Source organism: Bubalus kerabau, chromosome 3 (assembly GCF_029407905.1).
Source record: "Bubalus kerabau isolate K-KA32 ecotype Philippines breed swamp buffalo chromosome 3, PCC_UOA_SB_1v2, whole genome shotgun sequence".
In the NCBI taxonomy this organism is placed as follows: domain Eukaryota; kingdom Metazoa; phylum Chordata; class Mammalia; order Artiodactyla; family Bovidae; genus Bubalus; species Bubalus kerabau.
Genome location: NC_073626.1, coordinates 157,448,447 through 157,470,729, shown reverse-complemented (window position 1 = coordinate 157,470,729; position 22,283 = coordinate 157,448,447). Strand labels below are relative to the sequence as shown.

The 22,283-nt window shown below is 40.3% G+C and overlaps 1 protein-coding gene across 12 annotated transcripts in view; it reads left to right on the top strand.

Annotated features, from left to right (window-relative positions):
• The window catches only part of FN1 (fibronectin 1), a 68,418-nt gene extending 54,123 nt beyond the window's left edge, over positions 1–14,295 (top strand). For 4 of the 12 annotated variants that reach the window (XM_055573392.1, XM_055573396.1, XM_055573395.1 and 1 more), the window contains 10 exons: positions 635–724; positions 951–1,130; positions 2,229–2,318; positions 3,347–3,738; positions 4,834–4,972; positions 7,741–7,905; positions 9,751–9,876; positions 10,399–10,505; positions 13,112–13,222; positions 13,539–14,295. In XM_055573392.1, coding sequence (XP_055429367.1) covers positions 635–724; positions 951–1,130; positions 2,229–2,318; positions 3,347–3,738; positions 4,834–4,972; positions 7,741–7,905; positions 9,751–9,876; positions 10,399–10,505; positions 13,112–13,222; positions 13,539–13,610 — 1,472 coding nt within the window. In that variant the 3' untranslated portion in view covers positions 13,611–14,295. Of the gene's footprint in view, positions 1–634; positions 725–950; positions 1,131–2,228; positions 2,319–3,271; positions 3,739–4,833; positions 4,973–7,740; positions 7,906–9,750; positions 9,877–10,398; positions 10,506–13,111; positions 13,223–13,538 lie in introns of all 12 variants that reach the window. The other 8 variants (XM_055573391.1, XM_055573394.1, XM_055573393.1 and 5 more) reach the window with 2 other exon arrangements.
• The last annotated feature ends 7,988 nt before the right edge of the window (positions 14,296–22,283 follow it).

The following is a 22,283-nucleotide window of genomic DNA, read 5'->3' as shown; positions in this document are numbered from 1 at the left end:
GATTAAAAATTTTGTTCTGTAAATGCCTGGTTTTGCTAATGTTTGCCAGAGAAATGGCATAAGTCCCTTTCATCAAATTTGATCTTTCACCAATGAACCCTTTCTTATGAAAAAAGAAAATTATACAAATGCTTGAAATCCAAAAGAAACTCAGAAAGAATGTATAGTTCTTAACATTTATGTAGATTATAAAGCAAAATTAAATTTAAAAAGGAAACAGTACTATTTCACAGAGATCAAAGTTGTCAGAGAATGTTTAATATCTGGGTCAGTTTAGAACTTTTTGAGATTTAAAGTTCTGATCCCAGTTACCAACCAGTGACCATCAGATTAAAACACAGATAATAGGTCCTCACCCCTATTTATCACCAAAATGGCCACTTTTAACACAGCATTTTTGTATTTTAAAATTTATTTTAGGAAGTGTCTTTGTGTGCATCAGTGCCTTTCTTTTGATATATATTTCTCATGGACAGTTAACACCCATACCATGCTCTAATTTATTCAGTTTGAACCACTTTAGTGGTTTGTATAAGTAGGCAATGATTGGAGGAATCATGAAAATCACAGATGAGTTTGAAAATTTTCCTAGTTAATGGAGATCAGATAAAAATCATCTCTTTACCAATTTCAGGTTTACAACCTGGTACTGACTACAAGATCCACTTGTACACCTTGAATGACAATGCCCGGAGCTCCCCTGTGGTCATCGATGCCTCCACTGGTAACTACACTTTCTACTGAAGAAATGCCCCTTTATATGTATGTGTGATCAGTCATGTGGACTTGAGCTACAAAAATGAGGTTGATACTTCTGTATTAAGATCACAGTGAATCATTTTTACAGTTTATAGAATTCTTAGATTCTCTCAAGTCCATTTTTAAAGTCTAGGAAAATGAATAAATGTTTATTCATTTTCTTAAAGAGACCTAATTTTGTTTTCTTTTAGCCATTGATGCACCATCCAACCTGCGTTTCCTGGCCACCACACCCAACTCCCTGCTGGTATCATGGCAGCCACCCCGTGCCAGGATTACTGGTTACATCATCAAGTACGAGAAGCCTGGGTCCCCTCCTAGAGAAGTGGTCCCTCGGCCCCGCCCTGGTGTCACAGAAGCTACTATTACTGGTATTGCTGCATCCATGCTACCATTTTCCTTTTTACTCTTTGGGACACACAAAGTGCTTAGCAGACTGCAGCTGTGTCTTTGGTGCTCTACCATCAGATCAAGAAGCCCATTTCTGATAACTTCAGAGGGCATTCTCTACACAGGAGCTGTTAAGCGCAATACATCTCAGAAGTCATGAATTCATGAAAATGCAATAACTTCAGTACTGTCATGATGGTATTCTGGAATCTTTTTATTTGCTGAATGTTTGCCAAACACATATCAGTTCTTCCTAGAAAAAGACATTTTTCAAAGCAAACTACCAAATGCTGATGCTGTTCTCTTACTTGGCAACCTAAAGAAAGATAAGCTAGAAGATTTGCCAGAGTGCCACCTCTCATGGCCTTCATTATCCAGTTTCTCAGGATAGGTCTTGAAGCAAATTGATTCTCACTCATACTGGAGAGTGTGCTTGGGATGGGGAATAAGAGATCATAGGCCTCTGGTATCATTTTTGTCCAAGAAATTAAAACTGTGTATATAGGGTATCATCTTGACTTAAAATATCCTATAGAACACACAGGTACCAGGAAACACTGCTTTTTTAGAAACTTTGGAGTTAGGAAAACAGAATCAGATATGGAAGGCATTGATTTGGATACTTCCTACCAGGACCACACAAAGAGTGAACATTCTTTCTGCAGAGCACTGTTCTGTAGTCTGACTTTTCATTGATCCTGCCACTGAGAATGGTCTGGCCTAGGCACTAAGTAGATTGATGTATGCAGTCTGCACTGATTGCTTCTAAATGTGTATTTCGCTGGCAGTGTACAATGCTGATAGGTTTTCTTGAATTCACAGAGCAGATGAGACAACATGTTAAAAGAATACCCCAGAGAAGTTAAAGTGCTTATTCGGGTGTCAGATTTGAAAGGAAGATAATTAATTTGCTAAGTGCCCATTGTATACAGAGTATTTGAGTGTTTACAGAGGCAAAGCAAAGTCTCCATTGCCTATCAAGAGGCTGGCGACCAGCTGAAGAAAGGATGCTTGCTTCAGAGATCAACTTCCATTTGATGAGCTGAGCCCACAGATGTAATGATTTGTCCTTCCATCAGGTCTGGAACCAGGAACAGAGTACACAATCCAAGTCATTGCCCTCAAGAACAATCAGAAGAGTGAGCCTTTGATTGGGAGGAAAAAGACAGGTAACGAGCACCTTCTGGGTAATGGGGAGCTGGCCATGACAAAACTAATTACAGACGATTTATCTTGCAGTGAAAAAATGCTCCAGGTTTTGATGTATTTATCATGGAACTTTTTTTCCTCTAACAGCCTAGCATGTATGTTGTGCTTTTTGATAGCGAGAATGACCTGACCATCTTCAGAGTTCAGTTTCATTTTTTTCCTAGCCAGTTAATATAAAGACCTTTTATTCATCTTTAGAAAGTTCAAACCAGATATTAGAATGTAAAAGCCAAGTTTCAATCATTGCTGTTGGTCTGTATATTCTTTTGGAGTTAAAAGTGTTTTTATAAAAAGTGGGGAGGGAAGAGAAAACTCTTTCTCATTTGTCTTTATTTACTATTTGGTTTCTGAACCTTGAACTAAATAATGTCTTACTTTTTATCCAATTTCAGTTTAATTTGAAGAAAATGCTTTATTTATGCTGATAGAATTTTTAAATGAATTTTATGTTATGTGTTTTAACCTATTCTTAACATTTCAAATGATGAAAAACTACTGCACCAAACCTCTGATATTCTCATACTTCAGATGCTGATATAATTAGTCTAGATTCTAGTCATTATAACATGATTCTCAAGTGAGAAAGAGGGGGAAAAAGCCTGCATATTTCAGTTCCATTAGGCTTAATTCGAGCAGAGGCAGCTTTTATGTGGCTTAGCGTTTCAAAGCTTTGTATGATAAATTCATACTAACACTTTTTTTCCTTCTAAACGATAAAGAAAACTTTGAGAAAAATCATAAAGATTTCTTTCTGGGGAAAAAAAGTGTTTTGTATTTAAGAACTGCTAATTTTTCTGGAGCTTTGATTAGATTGTAAAATAGTTGTTGTTGCCTGAATTGATAATGACTTCCTGAGGCTACTTCTGGGAGCTTAACACGCTTTGCTTTTTTGGCTCTAACCTCTCTTGGCTAGATGAGCTCCCCCAGCTGGTAACCCTTCCACACCCCAATCTTCATGGACCAGAGATCTTGGATGTTCCCTCCACAGTTCAAAAGACCCCTTTCATCACCAACCCTGGGTATGACACTGGAAACGGTATTCAGCTTCCCGGCACTTCTGGTCAGCAGCCCAGTCTTGGGCAACAAATGATCTTTGAGGAGCATGGTTTTAGGCGAACCACACCGCCCACAACGGCCACCCCCGTAAGGCATAGGCCAAGACCGTATCCGCCGAATGTAAATGAGGAGATCCAAATTGGTCATGTCCCCAGGGGAGACGTAGACCATCATCTCTACCCTCATGTTGTGGGACTCAATCCAAATGCTTCTACAGGACAAGAAGCTCTCTCTCAGACAACCATCTCATGGACCCCATTCCAGGAAAGCTCTGAGTATATCATTTCATGTCATCCAGTTGGCATTGATGAAGAACCCTTACAGGTAACTCATGTTTCCTTTTACTTCTGGGACACTTGGGGAAAAAGTAAGCTAGGCTACTGAAATGACCAGAGCTCTGATGTCCAGTGACCCTACTTCTAGGACCTCTTAGAAATGTGATGTGCATAAGTCTTGATATTTTTTATTGGAGTTTAATTGCTTTACAGTGTTGTATTAGTTTCTGCTGTACAGCAAAGTGAATGAGCTATACGTATACATTTATCCCTTTAAGTCCTGATTTTTTTTTTTTAATCTCAAGATGACTCTACTTTAAGAGATGTACCAGACAGTGTCATTAGCTTTTGTTTAGTGGAGAGAATAAATTACTTCTGTTACTCTCAATTGTTTGAGGTTCCACAGTAATATAGACAAAGAAATGATCTTAGAAGAGAGAGAGAGATCTTAACCTGAATTGACTTTTGTTTAGGAAGGGCTCAAATGCTATCATTATGGTTTGTCCTTGAAGAATCAAATCCCATTATCTACCATATGTCAAAGGAGAAAGACCTCGGCTGAAGCTGTGCCTATAAGTGATTGATTCGCTGACTGAAATTTCTCTTTAATTTGTTTTGCTGATATCAGTTTTTACTGTTTTCTTAGTTTTAGAAAGTGGCAGAATTTTAAAAACTGAAGACTTATGAGCTTAGAAATAGGAGTTTGAGGATTTGCCCATTAAACAAAGTGTTTGAAGGACCCCATGTTGGAGTCAGATGCCACTGGGTAGGATGAATGTCCCCCACATAGCACAGTGTCCCCCTTTTATGTGAGGCGGGATGGCCCAGGCTTCCACCGGGCTTGCCCAGACTTGCAGCTAAAGTAAAGCGAAGCGGAGGCTGTCTCTAGAATTAGTGAGGGTTCCTGGTAACTATGGCGCTCACAGGGTAGATTTAGGGCAGGAAAATCTGGCAGATAGAAACGACCCCTCACTTAAGTTCCATTTCGCTCCCTGATTGGTTGGGACCTTTGCACTCTCCATTTGTATTTGTCTCCCTTTGCTTGTTTACACAGTAGGGGTTATTGAGAAAAGAATAGGGGAAGTCGTGTCAATTCCTCACTATAACACTTTCTCCCCCTCTTTGGATGTGCTAATCATTGCAGTTCCGAGTTCCTGGAACCTCTGCTAGTGCCACCTTGACGGGCCTCACCAGAGGGGCCACCTACAACATCATAGTGGAGGCAGTAAAAGACCAGCAGAGGCAGAAGGTTCGCGAGGAGGTGGTTACCGTGGGCAATTCTGGTATGTGAATGTCCAGGTTATTCGGGCACACTGTGGACCAGCCCAGTGATGCTGCTTCAAGTGACTGTTCTTTTCCTGTTTTTGTCTTTTGACTTTGGGAAATAATTCCATGAAGAAAATGAGCAGCTTTAAATTCCATCCTTTTTCCCCTCAAAGTATCCTAGTATGTTTGTAAAATAAATAAGAATAAGAAAGAGAGTCTCAAACATGATTTGGTGATAGGCCTGGAAGGGACTTCAAATATTGTTTAGTCCAACACTCTGAGTTCGAGCTGTGAGTACCGGGTGTGACACAGGACACAAGTCTCCAGATCTCTATTGCCAGACCCTCTTCATCTTACTAGGTTGTTGCTCCTGAGTAATGTTTAAGTACTGAAAGGATTGAAAGTGAAAGTGTTACTTGCTTCAGTCATGTCTGACTCTTTGCAAGTCCATGGGCTGTAGCCCACCTGGCTCCTCTGTCCGTGGAATTCTCCAGGCAAGCATACTGGAGTGGGTTTCCATTCCCTTCTCCAGGGGATCTTCCCAACCCAGGGATTGAACCTGGAACCCAGGTCTCCCATATTGCAGGCAGATTCTTTACCATCTGAGCTACCAGGGAAGTCCTGATGATTACCTGTAAAGGAAATTCCTTATCTGCATATATCAGTGCCTGCTGGGTTTTATTCCTGATGTAAAATGCTACCAACATAGCCCATTTCTGTCCAAAGAGCTCCCTTATTCCCACATTATTTCATGATTGTGTGTATATGCTCAGTTACTCACCTGTGTCTGACTCTTTGTGACCCCATGGACTGTAGTCCATCAAGCTCCTCTGTCCATGGGATTTCCCAGGCAAGAATACTAGGGGCTCTGACTCAGGGATTGATTGAACCTGCATCTCATGTGTTGGCAGGCAGATTCTAGCCGATATTTCATGACTATAGAGGCCCAAAACTGCAATAGAGGTTAAATGGTCATTGACTCTTCTTTATAGCACCTGGATATTTGTTTGTTTTCATTTTTTGGCCATGCCTTGTGGCTTGCAGGATCTTAGTTCCCTGACCAGGGATTGAACCCAGGCCATGGCAGTGAAAGTGCCAAGGCCTAACTACTGGACTACTGGGGAATTCCCTAGAAAGTCCTTTTAAACCAGTAGTGTATCAGGTAGCTTTTCAAACTGCGACAGCTAAAGATTCACCAGAAACATGAAATAGAGAAATAATCAGAACCATGAATCTTCCTGCCGGAGAGTTCTCTATTCCCTAACCCTAAATTCTATCCGCCCAGTGATAGGCTTTATTCCTATGGCCAGATACTTAACCTCAGCCTTCTTTCTCATTTGATAGATGACTGTGTTCTTTTACATATAAACTCCTCTAAATTAGCAGTTGAATTTTTTTTTTTGAGGGGTGGTGGATCATTTTATGCTTATTGAATTATATATCCATTTAATGCATACCTTTTGCTTCATGTGGTTTTGCTAGTAGAATGCCACGTGAAAGGAATTTTTAAGAGCACAAAGGACTTTGTGCTTTTTCCTCATCATTTTTTAAAAAGATTCCATCTCCAAAACTTTACTTCTGGTTATTTTTAGGAGGGTTATTGAAACCCTCTTAGTTTAAGTTCCTTCCATTTTTCCTTCTGACTTATTACCAACAGCAATATTCTGCATTCTAGCCAGGTTCTCCCAGCTCTGAGACATTTCAGATGTCTTAGTTTTAACAAAACTCTTATTTTCTTCCAGTTTGATCCCTTTCAAAATATTAGGCACTTCAAATATTATTGCTTTTGAGTTTTTTGTTTTTGCACTGTGAAAAGAAATGTACGCAGTGGTATTCAAAGTCACAGAAGTTAGTTTATTTAATTTTTAGAGACTGAATTGAAGCATGCTTTATTTGCACAGTTTATTTTAAAATCAGCTTTCACAAAACATAAAAGACTGGATCTTAGACAACATGAAGAGATTCCATTAGTGATTCCTAAGTCACTGATATTCCACTACTTCCTCTTACTTGGAACAGTTGGGTTTATTGATAAACTAAAGCAGTCTGACCATTATGACAATAATGTACAAAGTCTAGGCTTTTTGCACAATTATGCAAAACATGCAGTGAAAGTGAATATCACATTTATGTGATTACATTTTAATGGTATATAAAATTGCTATGACTTTTGCATTAAAAGCAAAAGGCGCCCTCTAATAATTACTCTTTATTTGGTGAGCATGTTCTAAGTGTTGGCAATAGGCCAATACCTGGAATTCATGATGGCATGTGATCTTCACAAGATCCTCAGCAGGAGGAAGTATTTTTATTATTATCCCCACATTACTGAGGAAGGAAAAAAGGCAGAGAAACATTATATTACTAGCTTAAGGTCACTCAGATACTGATGGAGAGGAATTTCCAGCCTTTGCACCCCATGAAGTTCTTAATTGCCTCATGATCTGTTCCATGTTCTATGAATTACATTTACCAGAAATGATGTGGTTTTTTTTTTTAGAACTGAGGGCAAAAATGAAAGATGGATTCCTTTTACGAGGCTGTGGCAAAACAAACAAACAAACAAACAAACAAACAAAAAAGAGGCTGTGGCAAGTGTTCACCAGCAAAATCTAAGCATTGTTTGTTAGAGCAGCTGATGCACTGATGGAACACAGGAGTGCTTCTTAATGCTACTGGGATTTTTGGTTTAGAATAAGTCATCATATATGATAATTTGGTTTTCTTCTTATGGTCCAAAGCTATAATAAAATGTCTCTTTTTCCTTCTCTTTTTCTTCCCATAGTTGACCAGGGCCTGAGTCAGCCCACAGATGACTCCTGCTTCGACCCCTACACGGTCTCCCATTATGCCATTGGAGAGGAGTGGGAGCGGTTATCTGATTCTGGCTTTAAACTCTCGTGCCAGTGCTTAGGCTTTGGCAGTGGTCATTTCAGATGCGATTCATCTAGTGAGTAGCTTGCTTTGTCCATCTCTTGCAGTTCCACGCAATCGCACAGTGTGCCAGGAAGCATGTTTGGCAGACAAGCTTCTTCCAAACATGAAGCAAATGAAGGGACATTGCTTGACTCAAAGTAACATTTTGCATCATATAAAAATGATGGGAAATTTTACTTGTTGAATATGGCTTCATCTCAAAGGTCGTATTTCAATATGACTATTAAACATTAATTTGCAATGGTAATATGATTTTTTAAGTTTTCTTGTTAAAATAAATGAATAAAGTCAGGCTTAATGAGTCAAGTCTAATGAAGGGTAGCAGAGACACAAAGAAACCTCAAATCTCTTAATCTTTAGTGTTTAGCATGGTAAGAGATGAACATTTATACTCACAAACACTCTGTTTCAGTTCAAACCAAATACACACATATCATAGTATATACACACACTTAACTCTTTCACATCTCCTGTACACAGATATCATACATACACATACACACATTGGATAGCTTGAACCTTGCCAAGTAATCTAGAGAGTAAAGATTATCCATTTGTAGATAGTCAAGAATCAACTTCAGTTGAAAAATATTTGATTTTTAATTAAAAGAGATTTTAATATTTTAAAATATGTTTTAGTTAAAATAATCCTAGGAATTGCTTATCATGCGTTGAGATTTAGTATTAGCATTTAGGTCTTTGTTTTTAGGAGATGTGATTATTATTGAAAACTGGTTTATTTTTATAGGTTTTAACCATTATGCCTTATAACAAGCCTCCTACATACACATACAAAAGTTGTATTCTGGAAAATACAACATAATAGACTTTTTAAAGATTTTCAGAGTATTTTACTTACGTATTTGAAACAGTTTAATTCAAACTGAAATATAAAAACAACTAATTTTTTCAATGCAGAACTACTATGCTTGACCGTTTGAAAATGCAAAGAGCTGCATAAGTGTCGTACTGCTGTTTAGGAGTTGGAAGCTTTAACACTTGGTATCAATTAGGTGGTTTTTAATTTCTGAAACTGAATTGTTTTTAAGTCTATGTATTTATTACCTACGTAAGTACTTAGTTAGGCACAGTTATGAGAGTAGAGCTGTAAGTTGATTTATGTGATTCTTTGGCTCAACTTACATATTTTTTTCCTTGATGTCATAATTATTGAATAACATTTTTAAAGTTTTAGGAATGACTGACTTGTTGATAAAATATAAGTTGTGTATGTTATACAAACTTCTGAAGTTTGCTTTTAGTATAAACTTTGAAGATTAAAAAGTCATCTTTTATGTATAGAAGTTAAAGAATATATAACTGTGAATTTTAGATATTCCTTGGAACCAGTTTTATTTGTAAGAATGACAACCATTGATTTATCATTATTTTGGTTTTTATTTTGATATTTAGGTTTATTCTTTCACTTTTCATATTTATAAGAAGCCAACTGATCTTTGTTTTTTGGTTAATTGAACTTTGTACCCAGGATCTCTGTGAAAGTGACTTTTCATCTATGATCTATTCCTAAAAATCTACTCAAATCCTAGTTTAGCCTTCCCAATTTTAAATCTTAATAGGGAGAAGTCAAATGAAGGTCATTGACTATTCTTGTGAAATGATTATGATGGAATAAATTGGTTCTTAAAATGTCCGAGAAAATGTTAAGCTGCAAAGATAATATTTTAAAATCCAACCAAAAAAGTGGCTTGTCAGAGGAATCGTGACCTTCAACTTTCCTTACTACTCCTTCCAGATACAGGGCTTTGAAAATTCGAGGGCATGTCCCCTTTCACTCAGCATCGTGTGAGTCAGAAATGCCAATAACTCCTTGCCTCTGATTTTCCCCACCTCCCAGAATGGTGCCATGACAATGGAGTGAACTACAAGATTGGAGAGAAGTGGGATCGTCAGGGAGAGAATGGCCAGATGATGAGCTGCACGTGTCTTGGAAATGGAAAAGGGGAATTCAAGTGTGATCCTCGTACGTTGCCACAGATCATTTTTAGTGCCTATTGAATACTCCTGCTTTTCATTACTAAGCTGTAACTCTCATCCCTGGAAATGATTGACTTTAGATCTTCTTGAGGAGTGAACAGTGGGTTTGTTAATCTTTTGATTTGGCAAAGCAGAGATAGGCTTAAAAAATGAGCCATGATTTAATGTTATTGTAGGGCACTTTAGCACTTCTCTGACCTGAGTATTTTGACTATAATCTGCAGAGAAATGTTACAAGAAAGCTTTACAAGTCTTTGGATTCAACTTTTAAAATATGATCTCTGTCTTGGCATTGAACTTTTTCTAGTTCATTGTATCTGGTCTTTGGAAATACTGTCCTAAGATCTGTACAGCAGTACCTCTTGTATGGATGATTCCTATTAACATGTGGAATGTGGGCTGTGATGATACAAACTTAGGAAAAAAACAGAACCCACCCTCATAGAGGGATCAAGTCTGTATTATTGTTATTGGTCTGTAAACACTTCTGACTTGTGTGTCTATGTAGATGAGGCCACGTGCTATGACGATGGGAAGACTTACCACGTGGGAGAACAGTGGCAGAAGGAGTATCTTGGTGCCATTTGCTCCTGCACATGCTTTGGAGGCCAGCGGGTAAGACCAGATAGTCCAGGCTCCTTGCTATTTAGATGAGGGGGGAGGTTTCTGTGCTAATTAAGAGTTACACTTCCTAAGGGTGCCCATTTCCTGTTGGCACCTAAGACTACTGCATACCCCTTTCCAATTCTCCCCTTTCTTGGCAACCTCAGCCTCTCCCCCACACCTTCTATTCTCAGACTGCCTCCATTCTTCAGCAACTAAAGTGTTAAATGTTTGGGGAGCACTAGGCCTCCTGCTGCATTCTGATGGGCAGGTGCCCTGTGACACAGCTGTTAAATATTCTGAATAATACCCAGATCTTAGAAAATATCACTTCTTTATATCCTCCCTTAATCCAAATAGATGCCTGCCATAGGTCTGGTGTTGTGCTCAGGAATATGGGACAAATAAAAAGAGTGAAAGATGGTCCTGTATCTTAACAACACAGTTGGAGGCATTAAATTAAATTAGTATACACTGAAAGTCAGGCTGAGTAAGTCAGGTTCTGAGTGGGTCTGACAAATCCAACTCCCAGGTAGGCTGATGTCAGCAGGTAAGGTTTGGTGGAAAAGAGAATCATGAACTGGCTGGGGTTTAGGATGAGCAAATTGTGGTCGAGGCAGCAGGGAAGCAGAGAGAGCACACCTCCTGGGATCCAAGGAGCTGGCACAGGTGGGCTCTAGGGAAATCACCCTCTGCCTGTTGTCAGTGGTAAGACATTGAATGGGAAGAAGTGGGGGCCACTTATGGAGGGCCTTGCAAGGCCATTATTTATGCCAGTACTTCTCAAGCATTTCTAATATGTCTTACTTCAGTATAACAAAAAAGTCCTGTTCTTTCCTCTAATCCAAAGTCCTGTTCTTTCCTCTAATCTTCGAAATCTCAAAATAAAATGCCTTTGTAACTCACATAAAAGCAATGGAACATAACATTGCTTTATTTTTCAATGAAAACATACCCTCACCAACAGCTTTTTCAAATTCTGGTAGCTCAAGAACATGCTCACACTCCTGGGTAGGACTCACCAGTTGATGCCTTTGGTATTAGCCAGTTGCAGGTACCCAAGAAGAAAGGGAACGTGATAGAAGACGGGTTTCTTTTTTTTTTTTTTAGGAAAATTAAACTGGCAGCAGGGAAGGGTCATCAGGAGTCTGGCTGAGGGCAGCCCCGGAAGCTACTCTGATCTTATCCCACCACTTGTAGTTGGGTAGAGGGGAAGTCTCTGTCTCTTATTAACATGTATAAGGATCACAGAACCTAGTCATTTCTAGTCATGTGCTCAGTGTATAAATGGGTGCTGGTGAGTGAATTTGTTGTGCAGTTTTGGTCTCACTTTAGACTCTGCCTCTTGATTTATGCACATAAAATCTTTCATGTGTGACACCTGTTCCAAAGCAAAGTGCTAAATGAAACACTAGAGACAGGAGTGGGTACTAGTACATCATTTATATGAAAGCAAGATTCGTTGATTCTATAATACGTGTTTACCTGTATTGTCTTGGTAATGTCTTATGGGAATATGCTTTGGAGAAATACGTCTGAAATATTTAACTGGCAATATAAAAAAGAAAGTGATCGTATTATTTAGGTTTCTTTGAGTTATAAGAAAAAAAGCCCAACTCAGGTTAACTTAGGCAAAAGGCGGCTCACTTGACTGGAAAGTCCCAGGACCTCCCAGTGAAAGAACATGACTGGTATTCACCCAGCTGGGTGGCAGGTCAGTGTGTGATTTTCAGGCTCCTCACAGCCAGTCATTTCTCTGGGTCTCTTTACCCTTATCTGTAAAATAAGGGTGTCTGTCCAAGTGATCTTGTCCTTTTTAAAAGCCCTGCTGCTGCTGCTAAGTCGCTTCAGTCGTGTCCGACTCTGTGCGACCCCATAGATAGCAGCCCACCAGGCTCCTCCGTCCCTGGGATTCTCCAGGCAAGAACACTGGAGTGGGTTGCCATTTCCTTCTCCAATGCATGAAAGTGAAAAGTGAAGTTGCTCAGTCGTGTCCGACTCCTCACGACTCCATGGATTGCAGTCTACCAGGCTCCTCCATCCATGGGATTTTCCAGGCAAGAGTAGTGGCATGGGTTTAAAAGCCCTAGGACTCTAGGAAAACCTCTCCCTTCATCTAGTGTGGAAAGCTTATTAAGAAAGGAGTGGAATGAGCCTTACCAGATGGTTCCCAGGTGGTGCTGATGGTAAAGAACCCACCTACCAGTGCAGGAGACATGGATTCAATCTCTGGGTTGGGAAGATCCCCTGGAGAAGGAAATGGCAGTCTACACCGGTATTCTTGCCTGGAGAATCCCATGGACAGAGGAGCCTGGCGGCTGTAGTCCATAGGGTCGCAAAAGAGTCGGACACAACTGAAGCGACCTAGCATACGTGGGAGTTTACAGGACATTTCAGGAAAAAGGAAAAGCATAAACAAAGGCAGCTGTACAATCGTGAGAAACTAGCCAGAATGTATTCTCTGAGTTATAAATGCATGAAATCATCATCAACACTTCCTTTGTGATAAACTGCCTGTATTCTGCCAGCTTGAGCGCTGAAATTCTTCTTCGACACAAGCACTAAATTGCCATGTTCTTGTGTTATCCTAAACCTCTTCTAAATGCCTCTGCTCTCAGGGCTGGCGCTGTGACAACTGCCGCAGACCTGGGGCTGAACCGGGTAACGAAGGCTCCACTGCCCACTCCTACAACCAGTATTCCCAGAGATACCATCAGAGAACAAACACCGTAAGTACACTGGCGCCCTGCACGTTCCTCCTTAAAAGGCGATTAGGCATGTAGTAGGGAGTCTCTTTCTATAGGTACCTTTTTTCTGAATGAACCACATTTTTAAAAGCTCTTTTAAATGACCTAAGAGGAGAATACTGTATCCTGTAATATAATGTGGGTTCTCTTGAGCATCTCCTGTTTAGCTCAAGTGCTTAAAGCTAGAAGTATGCTCCCATCTATAAGTAATTGTCAGAGAAGCCACCCTTCCCCTTTTTTCTTCTGTAGGCTTTACAGTATTTGCTGTTGATTTTTCTTCTCTCTTCTATTTTCACAGAATGTCAACTGCCCAATTGAGTGCTTCATGCCTTTGGATGTACAGGCTGACAGAGAAGATTCCCGAGAGTAATATTTCCAACCCAGAGAAACAAGCGTGGATCTCTGCCAAGGTCCATCCAAACTGGAGTGGTGTTCGCAGACCCCATGTTAGTGTGTTCCTTTCTTAAGCCCTTTGCTCTGGAGTAACTTCTCCAGCTTCAGCTCAACTCACAGCTTCTCCAAGCATCACCCTGGGAGTGTTTTGAGACTTTTCTCATACATGGGAGCAGTAGGTTATCTATTCTTCAAAATATTCCATGCTGCTCAGTATTTTAAATGAAGTGATTCTAACTTGTGATTTGGATTGGGATCCATAGGGAAGCACATGCACCAACCAAGATACAAAATGTCTTGAAATGATATTACCAAAATTTTAAGTAGGAAAGTTACCTGAACACTTCTGCTTCCACTTAACTGACTGGCCCGCAATATTGTAGGAACAGCATGTCCTTTGTACTGTGGTATTCAGAACAGCCACAGTACTCACTTTTTCCAAATGATTCTAGTAATTGCCTAGAAATATCTTTTTCTTACCTGTTATTTATCAATTTTTCCCAGTATTTTTATATGGAAAAAAAACTGTATTGAAGATACTTAGTATGCAGTTGATAAGAGGCATCTGGTCTAATTATGGTTGGTGATTATTTTTTATACTGTATGTGCCAAAGCTTTACTACTGTGGAAAGACAACTGTTTAATAAAAGATTTACATTCCATCACTTGAATATTGTGTCTTCTTTTTTACATAAGGAAATTGGCGGGAGGTGGGGTTGGAGGGGCGGATTTCCCTGGTGGTCTAGTGGCCAAGAATGTGCCTTCCAATGCAGGGGAGACAGGTGATCCCTGGTTGGGAAACTAAGAGGCCACATGCCACGGGGCAACTAAGCCCGTGTGCCGAAACAAAAGATCCTGCTGCTGCAACTACGACCCGATGCAGCCAAAAAGAAAGAACTTCAGGGGGAAAATAAAGAATCCTCCTAAATGTTTTTTTTTCCTTTCTTACTCAGCAAACATTTGAAAACCTATGTACATGGCTCTAAATTTTGGTGATCTAAGGTGCCTCGTGGAGAAGGTGATGGCACCCCACTCCAGTACTCTTGCCTGGAAAATCCCATGGACGGAGGAGCCTGGTAGGCTGCAGTCCATGGGGTCGCTGAGAGTCGGACATGACTGAAGTGACTTAGCAGCAGCAGCAGCAAGGTGCCTCGTTAACACAGTAGGTAGTGCGTCAGTCTCATAGATTCTGGTGATTTAAATACACGATTTGCTAAGTCTGTCAGTCCCTAAACCCAGATTCGGTCTTGTCATTTTATCTCTTCCAGATAATTTTATATTTTCCACTTTACCACATTTAGGTGGATTCAAATTCTTATTTAACTTGCTAGTTAGCTCCTGAGAAGTATAATCGAAATAACCTTTTCAGTGTTCTTTTCTAACCATTATAATTCTCTCCTCTTACCCACTTCCTTTCTGCCCTTCATTAAATAAACATCTGTTCAAAGAGGGAATATAAGGGAAAGAAAAAGATGACTGAGGTGTTCAAACTACTTAAATCATATGGCCTAGAGGAGTCTAATCTTAGGGAAGCACTGTGGTGTAATAACCTCAATCCAACTTGCCCTAATTACTGCTAGCTGACCCTGAAGTGCCCAGATGAAGAGTTTGCGTAGTCCTGGTCTGGAAAGGCTGTTGCTTTTTAGTTTAACTTTGAGGAACCCACAAAACTTTTGAGATTATATCTAGCATCTAGAATAGTAAAACAGCAGCACTGGAAATAAATTAGTAAATAGTAAAAGATTAGTAATTCATAATATACAAGACATGGAAAATCCTTTTTAATACACCATTGTGCAATGAAAGTATTTCAAGAAACACCTGGCAATGAATATTAAGACTAAATACAGAAAGATTTTCTCAGGGTTCATTTGTTTAAAAAACCAAAACCTCATGTTGGAACAGGTTTATAGTATAGTTTACAAAGTTCCTTGCCATTTAGCATCTCATTTGGGAGAGGTCTTATGGTCTAATTTTAGAGACTACAGCTCAGATGAGTCCTAAGCAGGACACAGACCCCACACTTCTGTTAGCATCACTAAATGTACAGCTTTGTCAAGCTAGTAGTTACCAAGATAGCTGCACTGTACATGTGAAAGATAAGAAAAGTCATTCAGGAAGAACAGATTACAGTGATATTAAATGACTCCCACATAATGTGAGTCATCAGTGCTTACAGAGAGAAGATGTGACCCAGAACAAATCTACTCACGGTGTAAGGGGAAACCCTGCTGTAGACTTGCTAAAGAGAAAGTGGCTGTTGCCTCCATCTGTAAGGTGAAAAGGCCCACTAGTGAAAATCTGCACCTCAGCTCCATCCTGTTGATCTTTGCATTTAAAAACATAAGGAGGAGGGTTCCCTAGTCCAGTGGTTGAGAATCTGCCTTGCAACGCAGGGTACATGGGTTTGATCCCTGATCCAGGAAGATCCCACATACTGCAGAGCAAGGAAGTCCCCACGCCACAACTATTGAGCCTGTGAGCCACAACTGCTGAAGCCCATGCACCCTAAAGTCCGTGCTCCACAAGGAAAGCCACCCCAGAGAGAAGCCCAAGCACCTCAACTAGAGAGTAGCCCCCCACTCTCTGCAACTAGAAAGACTGAGTGCAGACAAATAAATTACTTAAAAAAAAAAGGAAGGATTTTCCTAGCTGTGCAGTGGGTAAGACTCCACACTCCCACTGCAGGAGGTGCAGGTTTAATCCCTGGCTGGGGAACTAAGATCTGATATGCCACTTGGCACGGTCAAAAAAAAAAAAAAAAAAAGACGAGTTGAGACTGACTTGGCTTTAAACTACTTATCTAATCACAAGCCTAAAACTATTTTCCCCAATGTGCATTTAAGTAAATCCAACTGGACTATATTAATTAAATGCATAGTGAGCCTGTCAACAAGTTGCACACTGAAATATAAAACCTGCAAGTTTCACATTTAAGATTAAAAAAAAGTACCACCTTTCCAAAATGCCTGCTAGATTCTCAAAAGCAATATACCAAACTTACAAATGAAGTTATTTCAATAATCCATTCTAAAAAGAAAAACATCTATTTCTGCTTTATTGACTATGCCAAAGCCTTTGACTGTGTGGATCACAATAGACTGTGGAAAATTCTGAAAGAGATGGGAATACCAGACCACCTGACCTGCCTCTTGAGAAATCTGTATGCAGGTCAAGAAGCAACAGTTAGAACTGGACATGGAACAACAGACTGGTTCCAAAGAGGAAAAGGAGTACGTCAAGGCTGTATATTGTCACCCTGCTTCTTTAACTTATATGCAGAGTACATCATGAGAAATGCTGGACTGGAAGAAACACAAACTGGAATCAAGATTGCTGGGAGAAATATCAATAACCTCAGATATGCAGATAACACCACCCTTATGGCAGAAAGTGAAGAGGAACTAAAAAGCCTCTTGATGAAAGTGAAAGTGGAGAGTGAATAAGTTGGCTTAAAGCTCAACATTCAGAAAATGAAGATCATGGCATCCAGTCCCGTCACTTCATGGGAAATAGATGGGGAAACAGTGGAAATAGATGGGGAAACAGTGGAAATAGATGGGGAAACAGTGGAAACAGTGTCAGACTTTATTTTTTTTGTCTCCAAAATCACTGCAGATGGTGACTGCAGCCATGAAATTAAAAGACGCTTACTCCTTGGAAGGAAAGTTATGACCAACCTAGATAGCATATTCAAAAGCAGAGACATTACTTTCCCAACAAAGGTCTGTGTAGTCAAGGCTATGGTTTTTCCAGTGGTCATGTATGGATGTGAGAGTTGGACTGTGAAGAAGGCTGAGCGCCGAAGAATTGATGCTTTTGAACTGTGGTGTTGGAGAAGACTCTTGAGAGTCCCTTGGACTGCAAGGAGATCCAACCAGTCCATTCTGAAGGAGATCAGTCCTGGGTGTTCTTTGGAAGGAATGATGCTAAAGCTGAAACTCCAGTACTCTGGCCACCCATGCGAAGAGTTGACTCATTGGAAACGACTCTGATGCTGGGAGGGATTGGGGGCAGGAGGAGAAGGGGACGACAGAGGATGCGATGGCTGGATGGCATCACTGACTCTATGGACTGAGTCTGAGTGAACTCCGGGAGATGGTGATGGACAGGGAGGCCTGGCGTGCTGCGATTCATGGGGTCGCAGAGAGTCGGACACGACTGAGCGACTGAACTGAACTGAACTACATTTAAATAATTAGAACAAATTAAACAAAATCAGTGGCCTTTTATGTGTTGGTATCACAATGCAAAATGGTAAAACTTTCTCGTTTACTGCTTCTCAGCAAAATCATTCGAACACGAGCATTTCCAAAGATCTTTTACAGTTTTTACTGACTCATGTTACTGTTGTCCCTGAGAACAGTCTTAAGCAGGTCAGATTGCTGCTGCTGCTGTTGCTAAGTTGCTTCAGTCGTGTCCGACTCTGTGCGACCCCAGAGACAGCAGCCCACCAGGCTCCCCCGTCCCTGGGATTCTCCAGGCAAGAACACTGGAGTGGGTTGCCATTTCCTTCTCCAATGCATGAAAGTGAAAAGTGAAAGTGAAGTCGCTCAGTCGTGTCCGACTCCGAGCGACCCCATGGACTGCAGCCTACCAGGCTTCTCCATCCATGGGATTTGCAGGGCAAGAGTACTGGAGTGGGTTGCCATTGCCTTCTCAAGCAGTCCAGATTGAAAAGGCATAATTAAAACACCAATCTGGATATAGGTAAGACATTGGCAATTCAAGCAAAATTAGATAAAGTTGTAAACATATCAGCCTTAAAAAAGAAAAATTGTGGTTTTGAAGTTATACTTTGTCTTGCTGCACTTGATTTGTAAGAAAACTTATTATGTATTTTTGTTGTTTTCAGCTTTCATGACCTGAGTGAACTATGCAAGTTAATGGGTATTAAAATATCGCTACATTCCTTGGTGGCTCAGACAGAAAATAATCTGCCTGCAATGCAGGAGACCTGGGTTCAAACCCTGCGTTGGGAAGATCGCCTTGAGAAGGAAATGGCAACCCATTCCAGTATTCTTGCCTGGAAATTGCATGGACAGAGGAGGCTGGTGGGCTATGTCCATGGGGACGCAAAGATTCAGATATGACTGAGTGACTAACACTGATGACATAAGCCTATAAGGCAGATATTCTGTGGAGGTGAATAAAGAAATGATCAGGTGGAAATTACAAGTATAGGAAATGACTTTTCCATTTAATTATATTTCCACTGAAAATTCTACTCCATTTCTAGTTGTATGAAACTCATTAAAGTGATTAAGAAACAAAACATCAGCACATTTAAGTGCCGAAATTGCTTCCCATTCAGTAAACTCCCATTACTGTGGTAGGAAAAGTGGCAAGTTCCAATTAAAAAAACCCATTTTCAGTAGATACGTTTCAACCATTAAAAAAAAGATGACTCTTGGGACCTCTCATATTTGGGGACATTTAAAGATAACCACATAGACTGATAAAGCAGGTACAGCACAAAAATGACCTTGCCCTAGATTTTTCAGACTAAGAAAGTTATTTTTAAAGAGTATATATGGCAGTAATATTGGAGATGGAAGTTATTATCATTGCCATATCTTCCTATTTCATATCCTCATTAAAATAAAAGAGATTCAATTTAAATTGCAAACAAAAATCTATATAAATTACAGAGGAAGTGAAGAGAATACTGTAAGTAATAAAATAGCAAGAGAAATGATGCTTCAGCTGAAAGCCCCAAATGGGAAATTCATTTTTTAACATTCCTCAGTAAAGTTAGGTATGAGATATTAAAGCATGTTTTACATTTCCTTGAATCCTCTTTACTTACTCTTTAGAGATTAAAAGTTTTAGCAATCTTAGGAGCCAAATTTATCCTAAAATGGCTCTTGTGTGGAGCCTCCAAAGGCCTGAAGTTATTAACTTTGTTTGGAGGTGGCCAGCATAGGATGATTGTCAGCACCCTGTATGGGCTGGGGCTGGACTCACCCATCCTGCAGCCTGACCATCCCAGCAGGCTGCCCTCAGGCAAAAAACATCACAGGCCAAGGATGTGTCCAGGTAGCTCTTTGCATCACATTACTTCAGAAACCATCGTTGAGTTCCAGAAAGAAACACTGTCTCTGCCAGGAGACTGCTGGACAGGATTTTACAATGAAACCTGCTGTGCTGTATAATTCTGCATTAGCTGTAATATGTGGAGCCAAGTGCTGATCATGTCACTTTGGTGGAGAAATTGGAACCCTTACATACACTGCTTGTAGCAAAGTAAAAATAGTGCAGCTGCTGTGGAAAACAGTTTGGTGGTTCCTTAAAAGGCTAATTATCGGACTTTTCTGATTGTCCAATGGTTAAGAATCCTCCTGTCAATCCAGGGGACATGAGTGTGATCCCTGATCTGGAAAGATTCCATGTGCCGTGGGGCAACAAAAACCATGCACCACAACCACTGAGCCATCATGCCCTAGGGCCTGTGCTCTGCAACGAGAAGCCACCACAATGAGAAGCTCATGCACTATAAGTAGAGGAAGCCCTCACATAGGAACAAAGACCCAGCCAAAAAGAAATTAATTAATTAGAAAAAAAAGCTAACCTTTGGGTTATCCCATGACCCAGCATTTCTACTCCCATGTATATACCCAAGAGAACTGAAAACATGTGTTCACATAAAAACTTGTACACAAATGTTCACACCACCATTTTTCTTTCAAACAGTGGAAACAACTCAAATGTCTGTCAACTGATAAATGAATAAACATGTGGTATATTCAAATAATGGAATATTATTTGATCATAAAAAGGAATGAAGTACTCATACATGCTATGTCATGAACCTTAGAAACATGCTAAATGAAAGAAGTCAGGCACAAAAGACCACATGATGTATATGGCTCCATTTATACACAATGTCCAGAATAGGCAAACTACTAAAGAATATACTAATGGTTACCAGAGAGAAGAACAGAAAATAGCTGGCAATCAGAATGTGCCTTCTTTTTGGGATGATAGAAATGTTCTAGAATTAAATAGTGGTTGATAGCTCTACAGCTTTATGAATATAGTAAAAACCACTGATTTGTACAGTTTTAAAAGATGATAAATTTTATATGTGCATTTTATTTCAATGGAAAAAATGGCACTTTAGTTACAGAAAGCCTCCTTAATATCCTGTTGCTTACTGGTAATGTAAGGCTGTCACTCCAAAATCACATCCCTGCCCCTCTCTCAAATGGAGACCAATTACTTTTATCTAAGTTTCAGAAGGAAGCTGCAAAGAGAAGAAACAAGAACTGTTTAGAATCACCTAGGCCCAAGATGGTGACATAGCTGACTTGCACTAGCCCAGGAGTCTTGTAATATGCTCATTGTAATATATTAGCATATGCTGACACACCCACTGGCACCCATATAGATTGAGAAGGGGCGTTGCATTGGTCTCCAGATCCAAACCACAGCCTTGTCCTTGGATCAGTTCAGTTCTGTCACTCGGTCATGTCCAACTCTTTGTGACCCTGTGGACTGCAGCACACCAGCCCTCCCTGTCCACTATCAACTCCCAGAGAATTTACTCAACCTCATGTCCATTGAGTTGGTGATACTATTCAACCATCTCATCCTCTGTCATTGCCTTCTCCTCCCGCCTTCAATCTTTCCCAGCATCAGGGTCTTTTCCAATGAGTCAGTTCTTTGCATCAGGTGGCAAAAGTATTGGAGTTTCAGCTTCAGCATCAGTCCTTCCAATGAATATCCAGGATTGTCTCCTTTAGGATGGACTGGTTGGATCTCCTTGTAATCCAAGGGACTCTCAAGAGTCTTCTCTAACACTGTAGTTCAAAAGCCTCAATTCTTCAGGGCTCAGCTTTCTTTATGGTCCAACTCTCACATCCATACATGATTACTAGAAAAACCATAGCTTTGACTAGACAGACCTTTGTTGGCAAAGTAATGTCTCTGCTTGTGAATATGCTATCTAGGTTGGTCATAACTTTTCTTCCAAGGAATAAGCATCTTTTAATTTCATGGCTGCAATCACCATCTGCAGTGATTTTGGAGCCCCCCAAAATAAAGTCTGCCACTGTTTCCACTGTTTCCCCATCTATTTGCCATGAAGTGATGGGACCTCTGGTCCATCATCTTTGTTTTCTGAATGTTGAGCTTTAAGCCAACTCTTTCCCTCTCCTCTTTCACTTTCATCAAGAGGCTCTTTAGTTCTTCACTTTTTGCCCTAAAGGCGGTATTATCTGCATATCTGAGGTTATTGATATTTCTCCCGGCAATCTTGATTCCAGCTTGTGCTTCATTCAGCCCAGTACTTCTCATGATGTACTCTGCATATAAGTTAAATAAGCAGTGTGATAATATACAGCCTTGACATACTCCTTTCCCTGTTTGGAACCAGTCTGTTGTTCTGTGTCCAGTTCTAATCTTTGCTTCCTGACCTGCATACAGAATTCTCAAGGTCAGGAGGTCAGGTGGCTAAGCTGGTAAAGAATCTGCCTGCAATGCAGGAGACGTGGGTTTGATCCCTGGGTTGGGAAGATCCCCTGGGGAATGGAATGGCTATCCACCCCAGTATTTGGGCCTGCCGAATTCCATAAACCAGTGCTGTCCTTGGATAACTCATGAATATTCTTCCCCCTCTTTCCAATTCCCTCCCTTTTACCTTGAACCT